Raw genomic sequence first — 18,436 nt, forward strand, 5'->3', positions numbered from 1 at the left:
GTAATATTACTATTCCTTGTCCTGAATGTCATTCTTGGCCTCCTGAGCAGTGGAAGGTCATTGGCAATAGGAGGCAGCATAAGAGGATGTCAAAGGCTCCACTTTGGAGGGGGTTTCCTCCTCCAGTGGCTGCATCACATGCGCCACCTTGTTTTGCCTCCTACTTGCCAATCCTCCGGTTGATTATCTTCCCTGGAAGATTTTACCCCTTTCCACACTTTTATAGCTTCGCCTATGGAAGTTCTGGGAGAGGGGTCAGGAGACTTCTTTACTAATGCTGCCCCCGCTCTTTTGAGGATGGGCACTTGCCCCTTTATGAGTAGATGCTCTGCCATCTTGTTCTAAACCTTTTAAAGGCCAATGCACAGAAGATGGCTGGTATCTCAGCTTATCTAGGCTTATTAAAGTTACTTATCAACCATGGATGGCCTGTTGTCCCACTACTGGACTCCACATGGGCCAGCCACCATGACATTTCTTGTTCATGCAGATCTCCCGTCCCCTTTGCTTAATACGTCAACTATGACTACTCCTCAGCTGACAGCTGTTGTTCTGCCTCCTACTGGTCTGACCTCCACACCTCCTCCCAACTCCTTGGTTCAGGCAGTCTCTGATAGAGTTAACATTGTTTTTCGTATGTTAATCATATGAGTTAGGGGCGTATTGTACAGATGAAATATCGTAGGACGCCATCTCCTTCTTTGTCTTCATCCTTCTCTTCTCCCATAGTTTTGACTTAAGAAGTTTTGGGAGAGGGGTCAAGGAGATATGTATCTCACTGGCTGCCCCTGCTCTGTTGGGGGTTAGGGATAGGTTCTCCCCCTTGTGAAGGAGGAGGCAACACCATCTATCTCTTTCATGTTCAGAGATTCAGAAGATGGCTGGCATCTTGGCTTCTCTATGCCCTCCAGGAGTACCAACTTAGGGTGGCGCATATTTTTCTTTTTCTGTCCTCTCACTTTCCTATGTCATCTGCAGTTGCCCTGCTGCTCTCTCCTTGGCTGTACCAGTGATGCCACATTTGCCTTTGGTGTACCCTGATCAGCATTTTTAGTCTTCAGCTGCAGTGGTAATACTCGTCTTCCACAGGGATGAAGACTAATTCTTGAAGATGGAAAGGGTGTTCCTGGTCTTTGACAAGGTCTCTTCATTCCTCCCCATCATCTCTCAGAGGGGTGAGAGGATTAAGCCTAATGGTGCAATGTCAACTATCTCCTTGGGTCGTTGTACTTCTCCAGAGATACTTCATGTATCAAAGCATCAACCAAATGACATTAACCTACACTTGAAGAGGTTAGGTTGGGTTAGGATCAGGTTGGGCACTTAACCCCACTTAACCTAACCTAACCTAACCTGGAGGTAGTCTCCTGCTCTACAAAGGTCTAGGTCGGATTAAGTTGGCTTGGTTCTTAGCTTAGCCTAACTAGTTCTAGCCAAACCTTACCAATCCTTCACTTCAGTATCTTTGGACTTAGTGTTTCATGGCATCAACCAGAAGATATTTACTGTTCTTCAAGGTTCTTCTAGATTGGGTTAGGTTGGCTTGGGTATTTAACCCAACTTAGCCTAGTCTAAACTAAACCTAGCCTAGCCTGTCGTAATCTACACCTCAATAACCTGGATTTCCTTAGATCTCCAAGCCTCAGGATCCGAGGATTGGCATTCTATAGTGTTGTTAAGGAACAGCATGTACCATGGTAGTTCTTTAGTCAACAAGAATGAGAATGCTAGTGTCCTATCATCTCAATTGATGGTGTGGTTGCACAGGTTTTCAGTAGCACACTTAGTACAGCAGTTAACCAGACACATTCTATTGATGGTGTGGCTGCACAAATTTGCAGTAGTACATTCAGAACAGCGGTCAAATAGACACAGTCCAGGTTAGAAACGTCGGGTCCAGTCAGTACTTGGATAAGTGACCTCCTTGATAGTTCATATGCTGTTAGTGCCTAGGAGACATCTTTCATGGCCATGATTCAAGTCTTGGGCTTCATACAGCTTCCCATCATTTTGCCTGATTTGTTGAGAGATCAAGTGTCATGCCAATTTCACTTCCTGACAGTGCTCCTTTGTTAGTGGGCAGGCAATAGATCATTCATTAGACCTCTCTGCCAGGTATATCCCAGGCAGGAGGAATGTAGTGGCAGACAATCTGATTCGTCGAAGTCAGGTCATAGGAACAGAGTGAACTCTGTGCTTTCATCTGTGGGAAAAGCCATCAGTGGACCTGTTTGCAACAAGATTCAACAAGTAACGAGGTGTTCTCTTCCATGGTTCCAGATCCATCTGCAGTGGCAGGAGACAGCCTGCAACACCCCTGGGACAGTCTGGAGGTTTGTGCCTTCTCTTTATTTTGCCTAATTCATCAGGCTCTTGACAGGGTATGTAATGGCCTCACAGAATCTCAGAATGACCCTAGTTGCTCCCATGTGGCCTCTTGCAGAATGGTTCCCCAATCTCCTAACTCTACTGTCAGAAGCTCCGAGAGAGATAACTCCGTGGCACAACCTTCTGTGTCAACCCCACCTTCACTTCTCCCTTGGGTCCGGTGGTGGCTGCTCAACAGGTGGTGTAACTCGTCCAGTGGCCCTAGCGGGACAGCTTGTATCTTACCTAAGATGGTGGTATGAAAGCAAGAATGAATTAAATGAGTGGTCTCTTAACTTTTCCATTCTCTTCTTTACTACTTGGTGGGCAATGAGAAATCATTCCATTCAGGTGTGCTGGATCGTGTTTGATACAGGTGAGACTGTGGTCTTTTTGTTAAAGTTTTGCGTATTCATATATGAATATTAAAACTTTTGCAAAAGCAAGTCCCTCCTCTTTCTAGGAAGGAGAGAGAGGATTGATAGGAAACAATTGGTGGCTATGAAGGTGTGTTATCAATGGATGTAGTTCTTCAACTTCCTTCTGCCTTGTCGCAACACATTGTACAAAGGCCCAGAAGTCTGACTGTTAAATAAGCACTAATTTATCATGTCAAAGGCTTTGGTTCCCTTCCAAAAGTTTCTGTAAGCAAGGAAGAGTTACGAGGTGTATTGAACTATCAATTGGTTCCTAACTTTCTTTCCTCCTTCCAAAAGTGAGACTATCTATAAGTTAAGACACAAGTTTGTTCTGCATATGAACGAATAAATCTTTTCATCAATTTGTATTTTTCATAGCCAGCAAACCTGCAGTCTTAACTTATAGGACCCACTTCTAACCACCCCTCAATTGAGTATCCTGGGCTGGAAGAAACAGGCATCATCTATGAAGAATACAAATTTATTTTTTAAAAATTTCTGTTTTAACTAGACTACAAAGTCTGGGTAACAAAGTGGAAATTGTCATATTCCTGTCAATAGGTTTGAAAGGAAATGAAGAAGCTGATAAACAACCAAAGCTGCAACTACTGTAGCAGAAGCATGCAGATATTCTTAGTAGTGATTACATAATATCTCTGGAACCCACTATATAACCAATAATAATTGGCAGAATAAAAGCAGTACTCAACCTTATGGTAACAAATCAGAATAGAATAAGTGTGAAATTCATCATATCAGGAGGAACAACTCTCAACTAAGTTTGAATCTTCTTAGGGCCTAAATAGATTACCTCAGTTTTCTGATTAAACAACATAACAACAACCATATTTAGGTGATTTTATCTAACCTTTGAATTAGTCATTCATTTGACTCATGAGTGTTTGATGAATAACCATAGGAATCTTGTTATTAAATTATGTACTTAATAATGATGTATAATCTACTTACCAAGTCCCAGAATACAGAGCATCCATTTAAATTAAAAGTATAATGTGTGAGTGAGATAGGAGCTAATATGAATATGTATTAGCAAACCATTTATGCCTGCCATATGAGAATCAAGAATACTTATTCATTGGGATGCTTTTTTTCCATGAATAAAGATCTAGTTAAACTGTATGTAGTCATATAAGGTGGAGGATTAACTGTAGTATAGTGATGACTGATCAGTATGAACGATGACAGAATTAGAAATTACAGGCTTTAAGTGATTGATATTGAGCTACAGATTACCTGCTCATTTCTTTATTCACGTAACACACTTCCTCAGGAGAGTAGAAGTAATAAGATAAACTAGTGTACCGTTTATGTTACTATTTATAGACATTTTTAGTACCCAGTAGCAGTGTTATGTTCTTGTATGGATTTGTGCTTTTGATAATTTCCTTTGGTATTAAAGCTAGTTTTTAAATTGGTAATGCTGGAAGGTGTTATTAACTATGCTGTTACTTTAGTTAGGTTAATAATACATATCGAAGATATCCCTTTTATTTAAGTTAATGTTTATTGTGCTTAGTTTTGAATTCAAGGAAACACACTTTCCAGGCTAGCTGAATCTACATTGACAGAAACATAATATTGTATCTTGTGTTTGGCTTTATGAAATGTAATAAGTAATATTGTATTGTATTCATGCTTAATTGACTTTTGTAGGTATTTCCTGTTTTGTTTTGTGTGATTTATGTAAGTGTGAAGTTGCCTCTACTATTCCATTTTACTTTTTTAACACTGCTGCTATATGGTCGTGACTTATTTTTTTTTTACAATTTTCATCAAAAGAGTTTTTATTTCAGGTTTTATTTTTATTCCAGTATTGTTTACATTGCAACTAACAATTAGAAATTTTGTACTCCTAAACTCCTTAACAGGGCAGATGCGGCCATCATGGCTCACCTTTGGGAGTATGTCTTAACTGAAGACTTAATGGACAGTGGGTGAGACAGAAATTAAAATCTTATTGTGATCAGGTTCAAACAAGAGTTTTTTCAATTTTGCTTTTGAAAGAGTAATTTTACAAGATTACAGGTCTCTCTTGAATGACTTGGTATTCACCATGAGGGCCACTATTCATGTTAATTACCATGTTTCAGGACAGCATAACTTCTTATGTTACTTATTTTTTAATGTCTGATGCAGCGCATATAAGATATTCAGTAAGTGAAAGGTCTTGATTCATTCTTATAGACGAGTGACTTGCCACTTTAGAGAACCTCCCTAATTATGTTATGAGTGTGGTCATCCACTTCTTTTACGCAACTTGGTTTTGTTTTCACTCCCTTGTTTTTTTAGTTCCTCTTAGTGAGACTGGAAGTATGGTTACCTTGTGTAAAATCTTCAATTTTTCTGTTTTTATTTAAGGAGATTTCTGGGTTGTGTGATGAAAGTGGGTGTTTATGATATTCAAAGTTACAGCTGTCAGTAAAAAGAACTCTAGTTTGATTATACAGTAGCTTCATGAATGTTTTTTATATTTTGATGCTGTAAAACATTTAGATCATTTCCCAAATTTATATTGAGCTAGTTATTCAGTAATATAATCTAAAATGTATTATTTTCATCTAATTAGTGTATATCACTATTCTAGTTTATATGTGCCCTATTAGGGCAAGTTTGTACAGTACCACTGTAGACGAGAATAGTAGGCTCTCGGAGCGCGCAATACCCTGTTTAGACACACTTGGAACAGCCATATGCAAACAATACAGGGAGGAGAGAACAAGCAGGTTTGTAGTTTATTTTTTCTTTTTTTATATTGGAGAGATCTGGTCACTTTGCAGAGACCAGATCTGCATTTTTCAAACCAGTATATCCTTCTCCAGCTAACCTCCATATATTTCGTATGATCTTGAACAGCAATAAGATTGCTAAGTTATCATTCCAAGACATGACTGTTGCACTACATGGATAACAATCATCAGGACATTAAGGCTATAATTATAGCATGAAGTGAACTAGCATTAATTTACTTTTCCCTGTAAAGGAGAAGTGTGGTGGCAATTAAGGCTCAGGAATATTTTACCGAACGCAGTTTTATTGCGAACTGTGCCATACACACAGCAAGTCAGATGTTATTTACTGCACAAGATGGGTGTCAATAAGCATGGCAGTTCCCCAGTTATAGCAGATATAGGGAGGAGCTGTATATGTTACATATAGACTGGTGTACTCCAGATACACATAGGACAGTATGCATTTCTGAGACATGGATGCCTATCTGTCGACCCGCCTGTGGTGTTTGCGTATGGTAACACTGTGTCCCGGGCTTTAGATAATTACGCTGTGTGTAAGTTTTAGGTAAATAAAAGGATATCTGGGTGTACATTTGCAACTGAAAGGTGTTTTAACAATTTACTGTATGCTAATTACACCGTTAATATTCAAAATAAAATATTGCTATTATTGCTGAATGTAAGCTGCCTTTTCGGGGTGGCAAGTGGAACAGCCAGACGCAGTGGCGGGAAAATTGCTTCTCTTGCTGTTCACTACGGCAAGATGTCAACTTTATTGGACCACACCTACTCTGCAACTAAGCTACGTGTTACTTCATTGCACATAAGTATATCAGTACATATTTTTAATTTTTATAAAGTGAGTTTTAGCCAGATACGATATGACGTAACTTGGTTTAGCATCTGTTTAATGGAATTTGTGAAATGTTGTTTTTGCATTGACCGTATTTAGAAAGGAGAGAGCTCTGGTTGTACTGCTTTTTACTTAAAGCTGTCACCTTATTCGCTAAAGCCACTGGCATCAATATCATTGCTGTTATTATAGTGGATTCACTTAAACTGGAACTCCAAGAATGGTGCATCTTGATTAACGAATTACAGTTGAGGCGGGAGGAGTGTGTTGTTCCATCTCCCTCTCACTCTCCCTCTTTCCCAGACCATAATACAACTTATTCAGATAAATCACTTGTTCACTTTATTTTTATGAGGAATTATTAGTTTTTCATCATTCTTTCTCGAGACCGTTTTTCAGCCAAAAATATGAGGGTGGTAATCATACATACAATGCTGACAATATCTTTATGACAAGCCGAGTTATAAGGAAAAACTATTAAGGATTCTTTTTACATAAAAGTGTCTGCTGCCACTGCATGATTCTATGGTAATTCTTCATTTCTTGTAGTTGAATGAAACAAATTTGTAGCTACTTCTTTTATTCAACATTACAATTATGTTAAAAAGATGTTTCAGTGCTAGGCTACATGTTATTAATAAATGAATATGTAAACAAATGTAAGGCTCCTAAGATTAAGGAATTACCACCCCAATAGTCTTGGCTGGAAAAATTGTCTCGAGAATGAATGATGAAAAACAAATACTTCCCCATAAAAATGAAGTGGCGAACAGATGTTTTATCAATCAAGTGATATGCATAAGTTGCATTACGGTCATGGAGGGAGGGAGGGAAAGGGGGACAATACAGCACACTCCACCCAGCTCCCCCCACCGCATCTGGCTGTTCCATTCGTCACCCGAAAAGGCAGCTTACATTCAACAATAATAAAAATATCCTACTTCGAATATTAACGGTGTAATTTGCATACAGTAAATTATTAAAACACTTTTTAGTTGCAAATGTTTACCCAGATATCCTTTTATTTACCTAAAACTCACACATAGCGTAACTTTTTAAGCCCAGGATGCAGTGTTACTATATGCAAACACCACAGGCAGGTGGACAGATGGAAAAAAAAACAAGAGTATAGATAGGCAGACTGCTTGAAGTCACTCTGTAGACTGTCATAACTGGAGTATCAGTGACATTGCTTGGTTCATGACAAGACAAAGTATATCCTGACACTGAGTGCAAAAATTGGTGAGTGATGAATAAAGAACCATGCAAAGCTTGGAGTGATTACAGCAATTGAATATGGTTGTCAAAGAAATTGCAGGTGTGACACCAACTCAGAACAGGAGAAATTCACAGTTCTGAGGATTTCTTAGAATAAAGAGATATTCCAAGGTGATGGTTATGTTAACTGCCCTAATTATGTATACGATGAGATTTCTAGTTTATTCTTTGATGAAAGAAATGGTTATCATATGGGAGAGATGGGCTTAGTCTTCAAGGTGGTTGTTCTTGTACACTTCTGCATGTAGAAAAATCAGAAATAAGTAGACTCTACACCAGGATTAAAGATGTTACCTTTAAGAGAAGGTAATATTTCCTCAGAAATCTCTCTTTTTTTTTTTAGCTCTAAAAAGAAAATTAGAACAACCTTAGCTTTGTACCACTGGACATCACCTGTGACCTTGCTATATTAATGTAGTACTCTTCTCTTCACCACATTTATAGGTCCAAGGGAAGGTGTAAGCTTATGCTAGGCTATTGCTATACCCTAGCTTGATCTTTTAGTATACTTAACCTACCTTATAAATACACACATTTAACCTGTAAAATATTAGAAATGTAGAGGAAAAACAGTTCGCTGGATTTCTGTCTCCTTGAATTAGTGAAAACTTCATAGTGTAGGCTGTAGTAAAAAGGTTAAAAAAGTCTGTTCATAATACAGTACGTACACCAAAAGCTAGTAATGGAAGAAATACTAATAGGCCATTGTTAGTTAACAGCACTGATTACCTAAACAATTGTGTAGAAGCTGGAAATTAAGTGCTAGCCAAATGAAAGCAGCACAAAACATGTTTAGGCAACACTACTGAGAATAGTTCTTCAAAAATAAACTTGCTGCCTGCTAAGATTATGCAAACCCAAGCCTACGGTAACAATAATGTTGTTTTTAAAGCTAAAATAAGAATGAAGATGTATCATGTATGTAATAATGTGGGAGAGAGAATGCTTAATGCTACTGATCAGTGAAAAATTCAGAGCCTGTAATCTGTTTGTGAAATAAATTGTTGGATGTTTTATATCCTTGTTAGATTATATTAATTTAAAGTTTCTAGATGGTTTATTATTTGTTTAAAAAACTCTTGTTTGATACAAAACCTGAATTTATTCCAGGAGGAAAATCTTGATCGTCTTTCATTTATTTCTGCTGCAGTGTTTAGCATCTGTAGAATTCTTATCTATGATATTTTCTTTTCTCAGGATGATTTTGCCACTTACTGCCTTTATTTTCTCCTTTCCTTTTATAAAATTAACAAAACCCAACTGTAATTGCCTAAGCTTGCAGAGGTTAATTTATGTTTTTCACAAATCCACCTGTAATGGCTTAAGCTTGCAGAGATTGATTTATGTTTTCCAAGCTCTCTATAACTATGTGCATGTACATTTTATTTTTATTATTTAATTCACTTTTATTTCATATCTTTTAAATCATTTCAGGCATGCCTTCAAATTGACATCTCCACTTAGATAGTGCTACTTGTAAATAACAGTACATTATGTAAATTTTTTGGGGCTTTTTTGTAAAATGGTCTTGAGTCTTTTCCTTTGTTACTTTGTATTTATACAGTATTAGTGTTCTGTTGTTTAGCAATGCAAAGTCAATAGTGAGAAACCATTTTAAGATAAAGTACTTTTACAGAATGAAAAAATATTGGGTTGCATTGCACTTTCTTTCATGCATACAACTCCTTGCCATGCAGTATGTATGCTTAGGGTTTGAAAGGCTTTAAATTTATACCTCATTTTGTTAAGTGGGTTTTTAATATGCCATGTGGCAGAGACATCCCTTGAATAGAGTTAACCACCATGTCTTTTAGCTGCTCATTCTGAAGCATTTATCTGGAATAAAGATGTGTGTCAGTTGAGTCTGGGAGGTGTAGTGTAAGGGATTGGTTTGTGTGTACAAAATAAGATTATAATTTTCTTGTTTTTTTTTTTATCAAACAAACCCTTGCTTAATGAATCCAAGTATATTAAATTAGGCAGGAAAGGGATTGAAGTAGTTAGCTGTCTGATCAGGATGTGATTAGGTAGGACATCTTGCCCATTAATCTGCTGTGTTAACAGCCTACTTGAGTCTTTAGGAACACTATACATCTTGGATTGTAGTACTATTAAGATGATCAGCTGTTTTTAATCCAATACCTATCTTAGAGGTTAAACAGGGATCAGCTGACCATCAAAACACAACTCTGAACTGGTGTAATTTATATACTACAGCCATCAACCAAATCCATGTTAATTCCTTCAAGTGCTGGTTAATGGCAGATAATTATGAGCCTTATGAGCACTTTTTGTGGTAACACTATTAAAAAAACCAGGCACCTTATACAGACGGGCCTGTAGCGGCAGGGGTTCCGTTCCTGGTCGCCGATGCTGAGCGATTTTCGACGCTAAGTGATTTTAAAGTTTATGGCCACCGCACGCCTATACTGTAATTCCGCAATGGCACAATAAGTAAAATTATATTTATGCAGTATAGTAGTATATAGAATTTACTGTACAGTACATTATAGTATTATAAATACTGTAAAGTGAAAATAGCCTACCTTTAATCGTTTGGGTGTCTAGAGCGTATAAAGATATAATGATGTTTTATACAGTGTACAGGTAGCTATAGTTTTCAAGTTACGATAATTCGTCTTACAATAATCCAATTTTACAAGAGACCAAATTACAATAGCCTAACTTTATCCCATCTTCTAGGTAAATAACTTAAAAAAACAGCAAAAGAGAATGATGAAAGTATGGTTTTAACGTTATACTCGTTGTATAAACATGTACAACCATGAACAACCGAATGAGAAACAACTTTTTTTTTTTTTCTAAGTACAACCGAATTGGATAAAAACAAGATCTGTTTGGCTTGTATTTCAACCATTGTACTATAGTAAACAATTACTGTAGTTGTTACAAATGACATTATGTAGAATAGGACTGAGATATCTTAATGTAATAACTTTATTTGCTGTAGATCAAAGATCAGTAGGGAAATATACTGTTAAATTTAGACCTAGTTGTAACTGAAGCTGAGAAGACTGTTCAAGCTGCTAATTACCATTATTTTACATTGGCAACAAGGATAGCACTCCAGTAAACGTATGCCATCAAACACAACCGTAGATAAAATTGAGATGAAATCATTTAAATCAAAACTACGGTGCATGAAATAACACTTTTTACTGTTGGTTTCATGCCGATAAAAGTTAAATAACATAAAGTTCATATTACTGGGATATAAAGGAAAATTGCGAATGGAATCGCGTAATTGTTTTACTCAATAAACATGCCCCCAACGTAATCTGTTTATGAAAAAAAAAAAAAATTAGTTCACAATCACAATGAGATATATTCAAGTCATATTTCCGCCCAAAAACACGTCTCTTATAAGAAAAAATTACCTAGTCTCATATAAGTCAAATATCTAAATATTCGTTTATGCTAACTAGAAGCAACAAAATTCGCTCAGAATTGCATTAAATATGGAGAAACAAACTTATATTTGCCATCAGCTGATTTCCAAACCAAAACATTGACCGCTTTCTTAGTAGTATTTTATAATACAATAATATGAGAATAGTACATACAGTATTATGGATACAGTGAAGTAATGTATAACTTTTAAAAGATTTATGGCGGCATCTCGAGTTTGTACGGTCTTACCTCAATTTTTTGCTCGGATAACAAAAAAAAAAAAAATTGACTGAGTACTTCATCCTATGGAAAAAACAAACGAATTGCCGTGTTGCAAAATCATATGTATATGTGAGTTCATTTAAAATCAATTTATGCAACAATTGTGAATATAAATTGTTATAAAAACACGATTCAATTATATAAATTAAAATTTTATTATTCGGGCACGACTGAACAATCTATTCTCTTCATCATGTGAAGGGCTGTTACAAAGACTTCAAATGGACATGCATACTGCCACTGTATCATATTTATGTAAAAAAAAAATACAGTGTAATACATTTTTCATACACATTTTAAACATAAAAGCATGAAAACTTATAACAAAAAGTTGAAGTTTCATTAATAAAATGAGTTATAATTAGCTCCCAAATTAATGAAATATAACCACGTGAAGTCTTTGTAAATGCATTTTTCGGAACAGCGGCAGACAAGAACGAACATAAAAGAACACCCTCTTTGATAGTGTGGAGGACAGTTTCAAAAGCTGCCTTTGTATCATATTTATGTACAGAAGTAAAAATACCCTACACATAATACATTTTCATACACATTTATAAACGTAAAAGCATGAACATTTATAAATCGGCACGTCGATTGCTAAATTTACGCTTTTTTAACTTTATATTTTCGAAAGAGCAGCAGGTGGCCAGCATAGAACAGCATTATGGGCATATAGTTTACCCTAATACCTATGTAATAACTCTCAATAAGAATTTTTAATATCATTTGCATAACCATTATGGTCTGAACGGTATTTCTACCAGTGTATATACTCATTTGACAATGGCGCTTGCAGTGCTGTTAACCAAAAATTGTGCTGTAAAAATACCTTAAAATACTTAATTTTTTAATGAATATTTTTGACGACATCCGTAAAACCGATTCGACGCTAAGTGATTGTGCCGCTAACTGCGGGCTGCTTGTATACAGTAGTTCCCCTGTATTAGCAGGGGATGTGTACCAGACCCCCCGTGAATAGTTAGAACCCACGAATAGTTGGAGCCCCTATAAAAATGCTGAAAACAGCCTATGTATTTTGTTAGTTAAAACTCAAGAAAAACCCAGTAAAAATTTTTATACTTGGCTTTTTTAATAGTTTTATCACAAAAAGTGCATTTTATGATACAAAAAAAACAAGGAATTTGTAGATATTTCTCATAGAAAAATACTGCGAATATGCAAATTTTCCGCGAATAATGCGGGGAAACGTTCCCGAGAGAAATCTGCGAATATGTGAGTCCGCGAATCCGGAGAATGCAAATACGGAGGGTCTACTGTACTCGCGTATCATGCAACTTTTGTAGACCTAAGTTTGGATCTAATTTTAAGGGGGTCACATCGTACATGAGATATAAAGTTCGAGTATATAGTAATCACATACGTATTAGTATTGTATGATGAAATACAAACATAATGGATATGGATATTTTCCATGGATCTTTTAAAAAGTTATGCTTTACTTCACTGCATCCAATAATACGTATTATATATATTTTCATATTACTATTTGTTTGTACTATTATAAAATACAAACATAACAATCAATGTTTTGGTTTGGAAATCAGCTGAGGGAAATTGTGAGGTAAGTTTATTTTGCTGTATTGAACTCAAATCAGAGCGACTTTCTTGCCTCTAGTTAGTGTAAATGAGTCTCAAGATACGCTGTTTATATGTGAAAAGGTTATTTAACATTATACGAAGTGTTTTCAAGTCGAAATATCACTTAAATATGTATCATTTGTGAACAAAATTTATATTTTTTAGTATAAGGCACTGTGGGTATGTTTATTTATTGTGTAATAAAAAATCAACAGATTTCATTCGATATTTTCACTTGTTCGTCACAGAATACTACTGCGAGCTTTATGTATTTATCTTTTATTGGAATGAAAGCAGTAAGACGTGTTCTTTCATGCCTAATTGTTTTGATTAAAACACGTTTATCTCAAATTTTGTTTATGGTCGATTTTGATGGTGCTACAGCAAAGTTTGCGAGAGAGTCATCTGTGTTGCCGATGCACGATGATAGTTGTAGCAGATCAACATTTCAAAACGAGTACTATAACATTACTGATGATACTTTTGGAATTCTCTTTTTACTTTTTTAAGCTTAACTAGAAGATAGGATAGATTAAGAGGTGGAGGAAAAGGGGTTAGCTTAACTAAAAAATGGAATAGATAAAGAGGAGGAAAAGAGGTTAGCCTATTGTTATTTTGTATCATAAATTTAACTTGCATGATACATGATAAAATCATATTTTAAAGGTGAAAATTTGGGGGTTGTATAATATGTGAGATCACGTGTTACATGAGTATGTACGGTATACACATTTTTAGTGGAGTTGTCTTGAGTTTTAACTAGCAAAATACAGGCAGTCCACAGGTTACGACGGGTTCAGCTGACAGCGTTCCGAGGTTAAGGCGCTTTTGAATTATATTCATCAGAAATTATTTCTAGGGTTACAACGCCTGCAACGCTGATCTGGCCCAAGAAATATGACACCAAAAATGCAAAATAATCAATATTTTTCATGGCTGGGTGCACCATATTACATTTATTTGTAATCATTTTGACATGAAAACTTTCTGAATGTTGGAAATATTTTCAACACTGCAGAATTTTAGAAGGCTCAGCATGTTTTCAGTTACTGAACTAGCATATACATTTTTTGAAACAAGTGTTTTGTGAATTTCAAAAATTTGACATGCTTCTGTCTGGCAAAGTTTTTATATTGTCTCCTAGATGTTTCCAAGTATGTATTTTGAGGTACAGTATCATAAATGCTTGCTGCTTGATTGCCTTTCTTGTTAGTTAAATTCCATTTTGACAAACTTCAATACTGTAATTATTTGGCTTGAGGCTGCTTGCTGTGATTAATGTGTGTACCATTGAATTTGACTTATCATGATACCTATTAGTAAAAGGTCAGAACTGTATTGTTAGTGATCATTGTGCTCAGGATACTATGAGAAGGAAACCAGAGACATTTCTGAGCTGAATGACCGGCAACAGTAAGTCAGTTTATCCACTGTAGCCAGGGAAACAAAGGAGGGTGTGAAAGACCAGGTGGTTAACCTTGCTGAAAGGGTTTCTCTCTGCTAGCTATTTATTTAGAATACCCATCTAATAATAAGAAGAGAAAAATTGTGAATCCTTCAAGCCCAAAGTGTAGGGTATGTAAAGCAATGTTGGAATATGAACTTGTGTGAATGGAAGGTGGCTAAATGGACTTAACCATGATAAAGAGTTCTGTAAAACTGTTTAAACTAAATAGCCAGTGTTTGCATCATAGAGTAGCTGTAGTATGGCATTTGACCATGAACGCCAGCATCATCAGAGAGTAACTTTGAATAGATGTGTAAATTTTATTTCAAAATTGTCTCATGAAGTCAGTTTAATGAGTTTATGATTTAATTTTTTACAGTGTAGTCGCTGTTTCATCCTCAAGGAGTTACCCATTCTATGGTCTATCCAGAGCTCCATGGTGATCAGACTAATGTCAATTAATTCCCTGTTAGTTGGTCTTGTGGCCGGGTATTGTGTCGTAATGATAAACAGTAAATGGACAATTATTTTTCCTAAGGGAATACAAAAGTATTTTTTTTCAATTGTTACTTTGCTAAACATTTTAAAATCTTGAAGATAATGATATTATACATATTTGGTACAATAATTCCAATAATTACTATTTTTATTGATGTACCAACTATAGCTTACATCAGCTGATTGAGCTATTTAAAATCTAATAAATTGGGTGTTGTCTTATATGGCAAACATACTTCTAAACCTATATTTTTACATGAAAAATGGTGGTCATCTTATACGCTAGTTGCCTTATATGCCAGCATATACGGTACATACAACCAAGAGTGAACTAAGAAGGCATTATTTTTTCTGGTCAACTATGTAGTGCTCTGAAACCAGTGCTCCGTGATTAAAGATCTTTGTTGCCATGATTTCATTACAGAGGATCATGGAAACATCCAACGTGAAAGCTAGGTGCATAATTTTAAGTTCTAGTTAAAACTTGGACACAGCCTGGTGCACCAACCTGTCTGTGTCAGCTCGCCGCCAGGAAACAGGAACTGTGAATCCAACAGGTCCCCTTTCCTGAGCTACAACAAGGACTCAGGGTCAACTGATCTTGCCATTCTGGACAATGCTACGTCTCTTCTGATCAGAAGAAGATTAGCCCACAAATTAACACTAAGATGGGCAAGATACAAAAACGCCTTGCCCCCAGACTGTAACAAACTGGCAAGAGAAGATGCACTCACCAACCCTTCTGCAGACCTGTCAGACATAATCTTAGCAATAGCTGACAACCACAAGTCCTAACCACGGACCGTCTGGAACATGGAGGCTGCCATAGACTCCATCACCGAGGCATCCTGCGGTGACAAGACCAGCACCACCGACCTCACCTGCTCCAAAGTCAACCATGGCTAAGACGACCAAGCCTGAGTCCTACTCTCCAGATTGTTGAACCCACAAATAAGATCAACAACCTTGGTAAAGGAAGACAAAAACTCTTGTGTGTCTCCTTCCTCCTGCTCTGGCAATGGAGACCAACGACGAGAAGATGATACAGGTTTATCCAACACGCTTTCCTTGTGCATACCAACTGCAGACCCAGCAGCCAAAGAACCTGAAGCACCAGCCAACACAGATGCTAAAGACCTGTCCGGACTGGGGCCACGTGCCAACTCCTGCTAGGAATCAATCTCGACACTAGGAACACTAATACGAACACTTGCAATAGATGACTCAAGTACGTGTCCGTGCGGAGCAGTCACACGTTCGTGCGACAGTGAGAAACATCTTGAACTCTTTACGCAGAACAAGAATTCCTGAGAGTCGAGCCACGAACAGCATCAACAGGAGGGGAAGGCAAACACCTTGGCTGCACCACTTCCGCTTTCAGAACTTTTGATGTTTTCACAGGCGCCTTAAGACCCTTACGATGACAAGTAGGCACCAGAGCAGAAGCAGGAGGTAAATCACCAACATGCACATATATGTGCAATACATGTGCAAGGCTGGAACACGCTCGCGTCCCGATGAAGAGGGCAATGCATTAACAGCGGATTGCACAGGGAAAGGAGACAAAATACTAACACTCTCAGGAACACGGATGTACCGCTCTTCACTTGTTGACGAAGAAATAAATTCCTTAACCCTCCAACGCTTGATATGCTGACGCGATGGAGGGGAGAGAGACAGCACTCCTCCTTTACACACACTCTTGGCAGGCAAGGGGGGAGGCGACACAACACAATTGCCCACAGCCTTCTCAGCAGAGAAAGCAGCAAACCTATCCTCCGAAACAGTCCAATCTCTTGAACTGCCTGACATAAAGCCTCGAACGGACCCGCAAGAGAGGACGCAGACAACACGGTTTTCACCTGATACGCACACGTTGCCAGAACTCAAGATTCCTTGCTTTTCAATCTCCTGTTGTTTAACCAGATCCAGCTAGGCACTAGAAAATTATCCTATTGTTAAGACCTCAGGTTTGTAGCTATGAAAAATACAAATTGTCTTGAAAAATTTGTCATTTTAACTGTTGAACAATGATTTGTCTGTGAAAAGCTGTGAACCAGCATTTATCTTGAGCACATGTTGGCACTTCTCAAAATTTATGATCATCATTTGTAAAAGCACAAATTATTTTGAAGAATTTATCATTTTATGTAGAAGTTTTATCCAAACAAATGTTCCACAATTTTTATTATTGATATAATAGGTAATCCTTTCAGATAACAATTGTCTATAATAGCCTACTAGGCAGCAGCCTACAATGTACATAGATTCAGTGAGAATAAGTTAGTTAGACTGTAGTAGATATTGTCTGTAGCCTATAACCTAGGATTATGTATCCTTACAGCTGAACAAAAATATTCTGGATTGGGTAGTAACCTGAATTAAGGTAAGATTTAAAGACATCCTATTAGGCTATGGACATAGGAACCTAAGTTCACACCAAAGACCTTGGGATTAGATAAATGGCTACAGATTTTTTTTCCTTTTATATAGCCTGTATACTTAAGCATAGCCTTAGTACTGTAGGCTATCATGTGCATACCCTTAAAGAGGAATTAGATCATTTGGATTGGTTAGTCAATAACCTAGACAAGGTTATAGCCTAACTATAAAGTTTCACTTTAGTGAGTTTCTGTTTTATATAGTAGACTAAAAACAGTAGATATAAACAAGCCTGGTTAGACAAAAATGTTAGCCTAACAATGAGTTTACATATGAGTAAGTTAATATTTTTACTTAGCATTTACATTATGAATGATCTACTTAGCATTTACATTATGAATGATCTAGAATAATCAGGGTTAGGCAATAGTACCCTATGATCTAGAATAATCAGGATTAAGCAGTAGTACCCTATGATCTAGAATAATTAGGATTAGGCAATAGCTTGATCCGTGAACTCCCAGCATCCCTCAAGGTGCGTGATTCAAAAGTTTTCGCCAAGTAGGCCTATAACTATTTTTCTGCGCAATTTTAAGAAAACTTTTTTGCGGCGACGTTTCGTACGTCAATTCGGCACCCAACAGACAATTTTCGTCGACGTTTAATATGTCCAATCTTCATTTAAGGGTTAAATATTATTTAAAACGCACCAAGACAATCCGAGGCCCGTCTTGTAATCCCTGGTGCTTGGTCAAGGATCCGTCAAGGCCCTTTTCCAAGAATGCTATGGCGTTCTTTTTAAGGGACTTAATTACAGAGGCGCACACGCATCTGCAAGAGAGAGAAACAACCATGTAGAGAGTAAAGGCGCATGAAGTGAGAGCAGTGGCGACTTCTCTAGCATATAAAAAGAACCTGTCTCTAGAGGCGATACTCCAGGCTACATACTGGAGGTGTAACTCAGTGTTTGCGTTATTTTACCTCGGTGACGTGCAAGCGACTTTTGAAAATTGCAGTATCTTAGGTCCCTTGGTAGTGACTATCACAGTGTGGGGAAGGGAATGTAGGAAGTCATTCCTTCCTTACTTTTATTATTGTGACCTATCAACTAGCGCTACCGCGAGTTTTGAAATTCTGTGCTCTGACA

At 37.1% G+C, this 18,436-nt stretch overlaps 1 protein-coding gene across 1 annotated transcript in view; it reads left to right on the forward strand.

The window, feature by feature from the left end:
* The window catches only part of LOC135220658 (carnitine O-palmitoyltransferase 1, liver isoform-like), a 485,885-nt gene that overhangs the window by 315,370 nt on the left and 152,079 nt on the right, over positions 1 to 18,436 (forward strand). The window contains 1 exon segment of the mRNA XM_064258010.1: positions 4,676 to 4,741. Coding sequence (XP_064114080.1) covers positions 4,676 to 4,741 — 66 coding nt within the window.

This window comes from Macrobrachium nipponense, chromosome 2, assembly GCF_015104395.2.
Source record: "Macrobrachium nipponense isolate FS-2020 chromosome 2, ASM1510439v2, whole genome shotgun sequence".
Lineage (NCBI taxonomy): Eukaryota > Metazoa > Arthropoda > Malacostraca > Decapoda > Palaemonidae > Macrobrachium > Macrobrachium nipponense.